At 41.7% G+C, this 12,722-nt stretch overlaps 2 protein-coding genes across 5 annotated transcripts in view; both read left to right on the top strand.

The window, feature by feature from the left end:
• Positions 1 to 11,199, top strand: part of scaf8 (SR-related CTD-associated factor 8) — a 39,543-nt gene extending 28,344 nt beyond the window's left edge. For 2 of the 4 annotated variants that reach the window (XM_088626608.1, XM_088626607.1), the window contains exons 8-20: positions 389 to 468; positions 1,020 to 1,140; positions 1,651 to 1,782; positions 2,026 to 2,135; positions 2,956 to 3,149; positions 3,471 to 3,571; positions 3,776 to 3,889; positions 4,132 to 4,288; positions 5,635 to 5,765; positions 6,340 to 6,478; positions 7,087 to 7,152; positions 7,438 to 7,677; positions 7,858 to 11,199. In XM_088626608.1, coding sequence (XP_088482734.1) covers positions 389 to 468; positions 1,020 to 1,140; positions 1,651 to 1,782; positions 2,026 to 2,135; positions 2,956 to 3,149; positions 3,471 to 3,571; positions 3,776 to 3,889; positions 4,132 to 4,288; positions 5,635 to 5,765; positions 6,340 to 6,478; positions 7,087 to 7,152; positions 7,438 to 7,677; positions 7,858 to 8,957 — 2,685 coding nt within the window. In that variant the 3' untranslated portion in view covers positions 8,958 to 11,199. The remainder of the gene's footprint in view (positions 1 to 388; positions 469 to 1,019; positions 1,141 to 1,650; positions 1,783 to 2,025; positions 2,136 to 2,955; positions 3,150 to 3,470; positions 3,572 to 3,775; positions 3,890 to 4,131; positions 4,289 to 5,634; positions 5,766 to 6,339; positions 6,479 to 7,086; positions 7,153 to 7,437; positions 7,678 to 7,857) is intronic. The other 2 variants (XM_088626605.1, XM_088626604.1) reach the window with 2 other exon arrangements.
• Positions 8,916 to 12,722, top strand: part of tiam2b (TIAM Rac1 associated GEF 2b) — a 120,507-nt gene continuing 116,700 nt past the window's right edge. Inside the window, exon 1 of the mRNA XM_088626599.1 lies at positions 8,916 to 8,971. The gene's annotated coding sequence lies outside the window, so the exon portion shown is untranslated. The remainder of the gene's footprint in view (positions 8,972 to 12,722) is intronic.

The raw sequence follows: 12,722 nt of genomic DNA, 5'->3' as shown, positions 1-12,722 counted from the left end.
CTTTGAAAACATTTGTCAGTTTCATAATTTTTCGCTGCTGTTTTCTATACAGTAGAACTTTGCAGTTCATGTTTTTGTGGTTTGCTGAGCTATTTATTCACATTCAACTTTTTGTTGCCTCCTGTTTTTAGTTATATTATTTGTGCATTGTAGATCTTTTGCAAATTTTCAAAATCGGAACACCTCTTGAATGGTTATGTCCTTTAATACTTTGTACTGTTAATCGTGAATACCTGAATCATGCTCTGTTATACCAACCTTAATTTGTTATGTGCAGTTCTGTACTGTAAAGTTCTGTGTAAATATGGAGTATCAGTTCTGCACAATGATGCTGAATGTCTTAATAATGAGTTAGCAGATGTAAAGGGCTTGTCTTTATCTCTTCTAGAAGCTATTGGACCAGTTTGATTTTGGGGAGGAGTCTGAACATACTGAAGAATCTAAAAAGGAAGCACCTACATCTCAAATGTAAGGATGGGTTGTACAGTTACCAGATTCTCTCAAGCTGGCACTGAACTTACCCATACGTAACCTGTGTTTGCTCAATAAAGAGTCCACTCATGTTGCACAAAACTATTTCTGCTTTTAGGTACAAGTTCAGTTATGTTCATTCCTTATTATTATTAAAATAAATGCAGTTTTAGGATCAAGAAATGAGACTAGATACTGTGGCATTAACACCTACATCCCTACACCTACAAACTGACAGTTTGCCATTTTTATGTTTTTTTATGATTGTTTCTTAGATCTTGTTTGTCTAACGTGTAATTGTGTCTAATGTCTAAGCATATCTGTGATTTCCTTCTGGAAATGATTATGTATTCAACACTAAATTCCTCTATTCATGTGGATGAGGATATCACTTGTGGAGGGGTTAAGTTGTGGAGGAATAAAAAGGTTTGCAAAAGTACAGTTGTGCCTCTCTGCTTTATCATTTACTGATGACAGAAAATGTAACCTAACTTTTTAACTGCAGTGATCAAGGCGTGCTCAAGTGTGCTGTCGCTCTTGTCTTCCAGCCCCATTGTCTCAGAGTCCATAAACACCTCCCTTTTCCATCAGCTGGCTGAGCAGCTGCAGCAGCAGAACCTGGAGCAGCTGCAGAAACAGCTGCTGGAGCACCAGCAGCAACAACAGAAGGTAAACATCGCTGCCCCCATCTGACACTCCTTTAAATCAAATGGCAGGCAGGATGAAGGGTTCGTTAGCAGCCCTTTCCACAACAGTATATTTCAAGTCCAAACAGCACTTTCTGTTTTAAAATTTAGAAACGATTAAGCCTTTCTGAAGGTGTACACTTTGAAAAGTGTTGATAAAATGAACATTCTCCTTGATTACTAGATGGTTCATGCCGGCAGGAGAAAGCATGGGATTTCTGCTGCTGTTGTGCATTTCGCATTGCTTATTGTTTTCGGTCGGAGCCCACCTCTGACCAGTATGGTTACATCTCATAATCTGTGATGTTCATTATTCCAGTTGCTTGTTTTATTTTTCACGATCAATTTGAAGTCGATAATAGATATTGTTCTGATCGCTAGATCTTTTTTTCAGGTGTTATCAAAGTTTAAAAGTTTCATTGCATGAATTGTATTTCATTAGTTGCTTGTGTTGCGGTTGAGAGCTGTAATTTAAGTGGGGTTTTTTCCCCAGACTATTTCTCTGGAGAGCCAGGAAGGCATGTTTGGGTCAGAGAATTCGGCATCACCATCCCAGGGAAGCAGTCAACAACAGCTCCAAGAGGTAGAAGCCAAACTTGATGATTCGATGGATAACCAACAGCAGGCAAGTTCCCTCACATGTGTAAGATGTACATCAGAACTCCAGCTCTGTAAGGCATTGTTAGAAGCCCATTTTACAGTTCAGGCATACTTTTTTTTTTAATCTTGTTAAAATGAAATTATATACAACTATTTATTAGATCTAACCTGAGCTTTTTTCAGTACTATTTTTACCAATGAAGGAATGTTAATAACAATTTTGCAGCACCGAAGTATTCTTATATCAGCTTCTTATTCTTTTAAACAGGATATGGATCTTGACGAAGGGCAAGACCTGGTCGATGGTGAGATTTTTGAACAAGAAGACAAAAGGGCTGTGAACACAAGGTCAAGAACACGATCAAAATCCCGGTCAAGGTGAGATAAATACAAATCTGAAGGAAATTCTGCCACTTGCTCTTCACCGGAAACCCTATAGGGATGTAGATTAACACATTAAAAAAGGCACAAGTTCCAAGGTCTGGACGTTGCAAGTTTGTACCTGAGCAGAGGCACTAGCTGACTGCTGCACTGTCACTGGAGTTACCCAGGTTGGCGGCACGCAGTTTGGCTCAGTGCCCCTGGAACAGAGTCGGGATGAGTCAGTCTTCTCACCCCAGCAACTTCCTGCCCTTTGAAGGCTTGTGAAGACATCACTGAGGGAGGCAGCACTGACACTATGTGTCATCGACTTCCCTGCAGAGCTAGTACCAAGTCAAACAAAGTGAATGGCTCGTGGCTGGCAGGTCAGGGGTGCCTGTCTATGCTTCCTTATTCTGCCTGTCTGGGTACAGGAAAGATATTTTTGAGCCAAGATGTAAAGAAGCTGTATGGGGAGAAAAGGCAAAGATCAGTAGTCATTAAATATAGTATTTGTGGTTCTACATAACTAAATATAAGTATTTTTTTTTAAATATGAATGCATTTTTTCCTAAAACTATATTTTACATTTTACAGTGTATTGGCCAATGCGGGGAAAATATTTTCCCCCCAGAAATATTTTTTGTTACAGTGTTAGTTCTAAAAAATAACGTTCGATATTGAACTGTGCTATGTGCACTAATGCGCTGAGGAATTATTTTTTTGGATCAATCCAGTATTTATGAACGCCATGTGGACTACTCTCTGAACCCCAGGCCACATCTGTCACGCTGTCCTGTAGTCATTCGCCGTGCGCGTGCATCTGCTAAATCCGCAGGTCCCCAAGAAAAAGACGGTCAAGATCCCGGTCTGGTTCACGGAAACGCAAACACCGGAAGCGATCGCGCTCCCGATCGCGGGAACGGAAGAGGAAGTCCTCGCGGTCCTACTCCAGCGAGCGCAGGGCTCGGGAGCGAGAGAAGGAACGACAGAAAAAAGGGCTGCCTCCCATCCGCTCTAAAACACTAAGCGGTGAGAACGCAGTTCACATGGCAGACACTGCATTGCTGTGACTCAGACGCTGTCCTGCTCAGCATTGGGAGTGAATGCAGAGAATCTCCAATGAAGGGGAAGAATTTTGCTGAAGAATTTAATCAAACTATCCTAAAATTAATTAAGTTTAAAAAGTGTGGTTCAAGTTTTCTCACTACTATTGGTTTTTGAGGCATTTTGCTTAGAGGAAGAAAACACTTGATAATATTAAAACCGCAGAATGTTCAAATTGTAAATCGGTATCTTTTCAGACATGATAGTGCGATACAAAGTGTTGAAAAATGTAATTCATTTTTGCAGTTTGCAGTACTACTCTGTGGGTGGGACAAGTAGATAAGAAGGCCACACAGCAAGACCTAACCAACTTGTTTGAGGAATTTGGACAGATTGAATCCATAAATGTAAGTACAAGTTGTGGATATGAATTTTTTCACTGTGACATTTTCTCAATTCTCCTGTTAATTTAGATTTCAGTGTCAGCATCATTTCTGAATAAGACTTGCATTATTATAATGCAAATCCTACAGTTTGCCATGCAGTCTGATGTGTAAGAACACACTAGAATACCTGAGTATTGAATGCTTTTCCTCCGAATCTTTTCCTAGATGATCCCTCCCAGAGGATGTGCGTATATTTGCATGGTTCACAGACAGGATGCGTACCGTGCCCGCCAGAAGCTCAGTACTGGTTCTTACAAAATTGGCTCCAAAGTCATTAAGGTAAATTAATGCGTGAAATTATTTTTTGTTTCTTTGCCCAGTATGTTAATGGCAGCCATTGTAAATGAGAGTGTTAAGAGCTTATTACTTGTGATTTTAAACCATACCCAGGGAGCTAAACTTGGAATTTTAATTGTCTTCAAGTGTAGTTGATTTTGAATGTACAGAAGAGACCCATTCTAAATACAGCATTGATAATAATAAGAAGAATTGCTATAATTGGAATGGATCTATCTTTTCAGATTGCGTGGGCTTTGAACAAGGGGGTGAAGCAGGAGTACAAGCAGTTCTGGGATGTAGATCTTGGTGTGACCTACATACCCTGGGAGAAGGTCAAGGTGGACGACCTGGATGGCTTTGCAGAAGGAGGAATGATCGACCAGGACACTGTCAACAGTGGTACGCTGCCAGTAGCCTTTGACTAAGAAGTTAGTTCTTTTAAATGTACAGGAACAAGTAATAGGTGTATTCCATGCTGAAAAGAGAAGAGAGAAAACACAACGTTTCGGCCGTGGAGCCTTCTTCAGGTTTCTCACACCTCACACCTGAAGAAGGCTCCACGGCCGAAACGTTGTGTTTTCTCTCTTCTCTTTTCAGCATGGAATACACCTATTACTTGTTCCTTTGCAGCCTATGAATGCTGACGCAGCTACCCACCTGAACTATTATAAATATATACTTATCTCCCGGTCCTATGACATTTAGGATTTCAAAAGTGCAAATTTACTGACGATCTCAAGAAATGGAGTGAAGAAAAGTTACTTTGGTTTTAAGGACACAACTGGCATGACAGTTTTAATCTCTGAAGGGCTGAAGTAACTTTTTGCCCAGGAAAAAAAACCTTTCTTTACTGAAAAGACTTCTGTCATTCTGAAATGAATCAGTTTCTCTTTTTTTTTTACTTGGTACAGAAATTTTTTGAAAGGCACGAGTATTCTGCAATTCTAAGTAAATGAAGGCATAAAATTATAAAACAATAGTGTAAATATTTACTTGTGTTAAAGCAAATCAATTGTATGCTTCTTTTACCTTGACAGGCAGTGATGGTTCTTTTGTTCAAAACGTGAACTTAAGTTTTGGGAATAAAATGTTTGTGCAGATGTCCTGTCGTCATGTTGTCATCATGAAAAATTGATGTACCTATTCCACCCTGGTAATCCAGCGTGTGGAAAATCCTGAAACTACAGACACCATCGTAAATGAAAGAGTGTTGACATTAGACCTGACATGAGTGTGATTTTAGACCATACCCAGGAAGCTGATGTCTTCATTTTAATCGTGTTCAAGTTCAGTTGATTTTGGAGGCTCAGACAAAATTAATGACAGATGCAGTCCATTAATGTATTTCTGTGGGACATGCGACACTGAGTTACAAAGGTGACGGCACAAAGGGGCACTGAGCCAATTGGAGCAGAGTCGGGATGAGTCAGTCTTCTCACCCAGCAGCGTCCTGCCCTTTGAAGGCTTGTGAAGACATCACTGAGGGAGGCAGCACTGACACCACGTGTCATCGACTTCCCTGCAGAGCTAGTAGTCAAACAAAGTGAATGGCTCGAGGCTGGCAGGTCAGAGGCTGGCATCTAACTGTTTTAAGAAAAAGAAACTATTTTTCCCTCATTGTGTTTCCAGTTTAAAAGTAGGACTAATAACGAATAAGCTGATAAGGTCTCGCATGCCTCGGCCCCGATTTGTTCAGTCGTCTCCATTCTGGCTCTGAAGATCTTTCGTGGTGGCTGTTTCTCTAGAGTGGGAGGCCGCGAAGTGCGCGGAGGCGTCCAAGGAGAGCCAGGGCCAGAGTGCGAGTGTGGACCCCAGCTCTGTGGCCAGCTCGCAGCCAGACGCCTTCACGCAGCCGGTCGCCATGCTGCCCGTTCAGGTCAGTGCTCTCCCAGCTCTTCCTGCGACCGCCTCGGGTGGCTGCTGGAGTCACCTGGAACACGTATAAGATCAACACTTCACGGCGAGCCTGTTATCAGTGTTTGTTGGTTGTATTATTTCAGATGCGTGTGAAAACAGTGCGGTACTGAATGGGTAACTAGCAAGTGCATTTCGATGAATGTTCTCCTGTCCAGAAAAGCAAGTGCTATGGAATTCTTCCGGATGATTTGAAGTTTTGTGACTGTTTAAGTAGCGTAGTCAATTGCACATCTAAAGCGTCATTACAGCAATAGTTGCTTGAAGCTCTCTTGTTGCTGTGCTGTTTTAGTGTGACTTCTCAGTGCATCAAATACGAGGTTCCACCTGTCCAGGTGTATCGTGTGGAATTATTCCTTTTTCTCGTTTTGTGATCTTCTCCTCCTCAGCTTAAAGTAGGTTGACTTCAGGTTTAGTTGTCTAATGGGCACGCCTTCCTTGGTGTTGGTGTTTACTGTCCCATAAAATATCTTTCCAGCTCTCGAAGTGCAAGCTAGAACGTCCTGTTGCTGTAAAGCGGTGTGGTTCAATTCCAGATTCCAGTGGCTCAGGGAGTTCCCGCGGTTGGGCTGGTGCCCCCAGCGTTTCCAGTCACCATGACGATGCCTCCTCCAGGTTTTGGGCCTCCTCCTCCGTTTCTGAGGGCTGGATTTAATGCTTCCCAGCCGCCCCCTGGTAAGGGATTACGCCCGCACATGTTCTGGGTGTAGAAACCCTCAGGGACGTTCTTTCCTTCGGAGGTACAGCAGTATTTGGTGTCAAGCCTTTCAGGCATTGTTTCTTTTATTCCGTGCTTTATTACAAATATGTTTGTGTATTGTTTATTGTGGACCGTCTGAGCTCTTCTGCATCTCTGAGAACACATGGGTTTCTGATTTAGGCCGGTTGAATTATTGTATCTAGGTCTGAGAACGTGGGTTTTGTATCAGTGCAGGAGTATTGTAGTGTTGAGCACAACAGGATGTGTTCCTGTTCAGAATATAAAGATTGCTAGAAATGTGTTAGGGACTCATGGAAGAAATCTATTTTTCCTTCTTAATCTAGAATACTGAAAATTATGAGAATGTTGGTGTAATGTTTTAGTTCGTAATTTGAATTATTTCTAAATAAATAATAGTAGAGCTTTTGCTTCAGACCAGCCCAGTGATTGAACCAACTGATGAAGTTGCTGTAGCTATTCTTTTTTGTACAAATAGTTTCATTCTGAATTGGCATGGCAATTTAATGTCAGGTTACAGAAGACTGTTGTTCTAGTTTTATTTTTTTATATTTTTTACATTAAGGTTACATGCCGCCTCCTGTAGTTCCACCAACAGCTGTAGGACCTGGAATTCCTTCAGTACAAACATGTAAGTTTAAATTAAGTGAAATGTTTAAAACCACTTATTTTCTGATGTGCAGTTTAATGCAAGTGTCTGACTTTTCTCTGCATCTGTGAAGCAACATGACCTGCACATACCATATGTGCTTTGCATCTAACCAAACAAGTGTTAAGAGTTTACAATTTCTAGGACAACTGTAATTCATGTCAGTAACTTAGCTCGGGATTTTTGTTGTTGTTCGGAGAAGGAAATCTGTGTTTTCTGTTTGCAATATCCGTGCAAGTCATTTAAGAGTTGTTTGTTTGTTGTCAGCCTTGGTACAGCCTTCGATTTCTGCAGCCCAGGATGGTGTGAAGGATTCGCCTTTTGGAGCCGTCATGCCTCCGGGTAGTACCATTCCGGGGAGCTTTGTTCCTCCTGCTATCCCAGGAACTGGAGCTTTTAATCCCATTGGAGTCCAGCCACAGCAGCGAAGCAGCAGCGCAGCGGAAGAAAAATCAGCCCAGGCGACAGAGAAGTCAAATGCCTCAACGGATGCGAAAACAGTGCAAGGTAAGATACTTGGTGAACCCCTGACAGCCCTTACAGACTCGCAGGTCTATTAGGAAATGTGTCTGACGCCAGGTATTTTAAAAGTTTGTCTCTCATGCATTGAAGTTTTTGAACAAATGATCTCTCAAATGGTCTCTTCACTTTACCTTATCCACATACTTGTTCTGCTCTTTTCTGTAGGAATCCAAAGCGATGTCCAGAATGCGTCTGTTAGCCTTCTAGGCATGCACCCTTCGATGTCCCTGCCACACCCTCTGCATCCTTCACACATTCCTGGCCAAAGGATGCCCGGATTGTTGCCTTTAGATATTCGGCCCGGTATGATACCACCCCCTCCCGGCCCAAGGTTTTCACTCTTAATGCAGCCTGGACTACCTCCTCAACCAAACAACATGCCTCCCACCTCGATGCTCGATTCCTCTTTGCAGACGAGGCCCCGCGGCCCATTCCCTCCGCTCGATCACTTCAGCCGGCCCGAGGGAACTTTTGGCAGACCGGCAAACCAGACGGGCCATAGTGTGAGCAAGTCGGAGGATGGGAGACCCAGGGGAAACGAGAATATTCAGCAAGAGGGTGACCAGGATTATCGCTTTCCGCCTGTCGAGAAACAGAGTGCGGGCCTCCTGAGGGCTTCTGCAGAACAGCGAGAGAGTGTTAATAGGCTCGAAGGAAGGGAAGGGGTCAGGGGTGCGCCAGCAGAGAGCAGAGAGAACCTCAGAAGGGAGCCTGGCAGTGGTTTTCGATCCGAGAGCCGCTGGGGCCCCCCGAGGGGAGATTTTGACGAGCGCGAGCTGCGGGGGGTGCCCGTTGGCGCCCCAAAGGGTTTTCACGACGACAGGCCAGGCTCGGGGGCGAACTTCCGCTTTGAAGGCAGGGGAGGAGCCTCTTGGAACCGCGGGTTTGAGCCCGACGTCCACCGGGATTTTGACGACCGGCGCCGCCCCTGGGAGAGGCAGAGAGACCGGGACGATAGGGATTTTGACTTCCGCAGGGAAATGAACGGCAGCCGGTTCGGGCGTGAGCGCGACCGCGAGGCCTGGGCATCCCCTCAGCAGCAGTCGCTGAAATTTCCCGAGGGGACAAACGAGAACCAAAAGCAGGACAAACTGCTGCGGGTGAACGGAGAGGAAACGGACCTTAAGCCCACCCCGGAGAAAGACAAGCTGGACGGCCCCGAAAAGCATGCGTCTCCCAGGGATGTAGACAATGAAAAGAATGAGCTGCAGGATGGAGCTGAAATACAGCCAGTGGTAGAGAAAACAGAAACTGAGGGGACATAATCATCACCTAGTAGGTAAAAGATCATTTTGTAAAGTCATCTCTGTAATAGTTAAATGGCTGACTGGACCTTTTAGTAATTCATTTTTTGTCTGCCACAAAACCTTATCAATTTGTTCATCTTTCACATAACAGCGTGCAACAGACTTGTATAGATGGCTCTTTAGACCATGACATGGTAGGTGATTTTTGTTTTCTTTTTAGTTATGATGGAAGCCACACCCACAATTTTAATTAGATGAATTTTCATTCTGAGCTTGCCAAAAAATTTTTAATGAAAAGAAATGACCTTCCTATGGAAGAACGTAAAGATCCTGGCTGTTTCCAATCGTTTGACTACGGATGTTGTAATACTTGAAAACAGCAGGTGCTGACCTGTTTTTGTCTGTCTGTCTTTTAAATGCTGCTGCAGAATTTTAAAACAATGCCTTCGTGGTGTTTTATGCTTTTATCTTTTAAGTAACATCTGCATAACCCAAGTACAAAAAGAACAGTACTGAATGACTTCTTGGAAGAAAAAATTAAAATATGTTCTGTGTTACCCCCAAAATAAATGTCTGTGATTTGTTCCTCATATTTCAGTGAGTTAAATAATATTTATATAAAAGATCCTTTGAATGTTGGGTACATACTGTTCTAGTTGCTAATAAATGTATTTGTTCCAAATTCTCTAGGATTTTCTTTATAATTTTACCAATACATGCTGTGAAATAGAATGTTTCTGCTTTGCACGATCTGTCCCACCAAACATAAGGAAACACATTTAACCCCTTATGGAAGAGATATACAGTAGTATATAAACAGTCATCAGTGTTGTGATGGGCAAATAAGTACCCAGACAGACTTAAGCAAATGGAATGCATTATGCATTAATACTGCTAGATTTAGGTTTTTGCTTACAATGTTTTTTGTACTTATATTGATTTTTAAGGCATTTACTTTGTTTAAAGTTTGCAGTTGAGCGGATGGTTTCTTAAGTGTTTTTGTTTTGGAACCCATGCTTTATTTTTGGTTTCATTAGTTTGTAGTTTTTTTTTTAGTTGAACCTGTTAGGTTTGCAGCAGTTTTCTGAAGTCATGTTCTGTTCACCTAGCTTTTCGATAACACCAGGCTCTACTTTGGATGTCTGAAACTGGATAGGCAAAGATCTAGTCAAACGTGAACAGAACTGAGCCATGTCGTAGGCCTTAGACTTTGCTACCAGCCAGCATGTCTCTTGTGGGACAAATTTTGATGTGTTGCAACCAAAGTACTAAGTGCTGCTTTATACTGTAATTTGTAGATTACAGATTTGTAGGCTCTTTTTGTATTTACAAACACAAGTTAAAGTAAAGTGGTTGAATTATGCTCTATGTAAAAGCTGTAAACATATCCAGGCAGTCAAACCATAAGAGTGGTGACAGTTCCCTCTTTCTCTAAATATTCACTCCTTTCCATAAGATGAAAATATTTATGATCCTGAGAAATGGGAGGCAGTTGCTGAGAGTTAGACACTCAGTATCTCAAAAGACCAATAGGGAAAAGGGACTTATTTAGTACCACTGGGTGAAGAATTGAATCTAGCAGTGTTTTCTTCTGATAGGTCTGGCAACTAAGGATTCTGATTTAAGGATTTAAGGCTACAAATACAACATCCAATTCATGCATATGCTCTGTAATGGAATTTTACTAAAAACCCTATGGTTTTCAGTAACAAACCAGCTGTATTTCTGGAGATAAATATCAATTCCTGCAAAATGCGGGAGAGGATGACAAATACGGAGGTAACAGGAAAAGATGCAAATATTAATGTAAAATGCGATGAGATAACATAGGCAGCTTGGCTTCAGTAGTACTGTAGATGGTGCTGTCTCACCAGACAAGATTTTAACCTGCTGTTAATGCCCTGCCGCAGGAATGGGCAAATCCCGTCACCTGGGCTGCAGAATCCTCTCGTTTGTAAACCACCTCATTTGACAGACGTGACTGTTTCTCAGAGCTCGAGCAGCATTGCCTCCAGTCATAAACCCATTTTGAAAAAAATGTCACCCATTGGATTCTGGCCCGTAAGGACGAAGGCTGCCCATCCCTGAGAGGCAAGATGCCCCCTGCCTCTGCCTCTTCCTGCTCTCATCTTCTGCATGTGTGATGCTCCATAACAACAAATGTTTGCTTTTTCTTGGCTGTAAATAGGTCGCTAAAATGTGTAATGTCTAGTACACGCTGATTGTGCAAAATGGGTGAAAAATTAAAAAATTAAAAATATTTTCTGACTAGTTCATTCAGGACACAGTCTGTGTATGAGAACGTTGTAATCTGTGTTGAAGTCAACCTGGAAAACTGATGAGGCTAAAATGTCAAGATCTGATTAAATATAAAAATGTCAAGTTAATCCAAGATAGGTTATATAATTCATAGGAAAAATTGCTGCCTCGGTCTTGATCATACCTGTGAATGATACAGAAGTGGAGCTGCAGTAACCTGAAGACTTTTTCGCACAACGTGACATCTATGAAACAGAATGGTTGGATTGTCAAATTTATGGGGCATTGAGCAGAACAGTCAGCATTTTCCACAAGAACTGAATTTCTGACATTTTAGTACATTTTAAACTCATGTTTTTCATAAAACAGTATCCCGTGAGACAGAAACAATGGCATTTTTTTTTCCATCTATATATGGTGATTAGGCAGCATATAAATTACATTTAAATATTACATTAATAGGGCTGTTGAGTACTTTGCGAACAATTCCACCTGTGTTAGTTATACCAATAACGCAATAGATACAGCAGAAATAGGTTTATCCTTTTACCAACTGAGTGCCAAAGAAAATCCATTAATCAAAACAAAAAGTATTTAAAATCAGACATTTTCTGCTCTTTCAGATCAGGTTTCCTTCTGTAGTGACATTTTTGCAAAAACAATTTTAGAGCCTTCCCCTTATAAAAGTACGGCACATAAAAATATCCCCAATTGGCTGATCAGTGTGAGTATATAAACCAGATTTGGAGCAGTTTGAAGGGGTGAATCTATTCAGTTTCAACATTGCTGGCTTGATTCTTTTTATCTGCTTCTACTGACGTGCGATGCAATGAATGTCGTATAACAGCACTGCAGATAAGTAATCTGATTGTTTTTTGGATGGCCTCTCCCACATTGAATCACTCCGAATGTCCGGCTCATTTCATTCATAAACGGAGTGCTCTTTGTGAAACACATGGCCAAGCTCAAGCACCCAGTCTCTTAAATATCTGTGACCGGTACAGGAAAGCACATCAGAAAAGCCCACGTGACTTGCCATAGTGAAAGAGTGAATAACATCTGTTTCATCACCATCCACAGTTCACCTTCACTATTATTTGCTTCTATGAAAGGGTTAGCAAGCCCATGATAGTCGGGGACGTTGACTAATGGAATATGACAAAGATCTGCGACAGGCCAAAAGGCAGAGCATTTCATCATTTGTAAGAAAAATAACCCTCCTGCAATCCTCGATTAATGGATAGCACCTTGTTACCTGAATTGTGACATCAGCCCTCATCAAAGTGGCACATGAAGTCATTTTTAATATTTCTGATTTCTTGTGTGAAATCATTCCAATATTAGTAATAATCTTGCTTAGCATTATGTTGTACAATGTATTGCTGCCCACAGAAAACAGTTATGCTGGATGTAGTTATTAAGTCTCTAGTCTTCCATATTGTGCTAAAGATCATGTCTGTAAGGCATGATCAAATGGGATGTTCTGTGGTTAGTTTAAATCACACAGTGACATCTTCAGTGAAT

This window comes from Lepisosteus platostomus, chromosome 3, assembly GCF_059453375.1.
Source record: "Lepisosteus platostomus isolate fLepPlt1 chromosome 3, fLepPlt1.hap1, whole genome shotgun sequence".
In the NCBI taxonomy this organism is placed as follows: Eukaryota; Metazoa; Chordata; class Actinopteri; order Semionotiformes; family Lepisosteidae; genus Lepisosteus; species Lepisosteus platostomus.
This window is presented reverse-complemented; position numbering and strand designations above follow the sequence as displayed.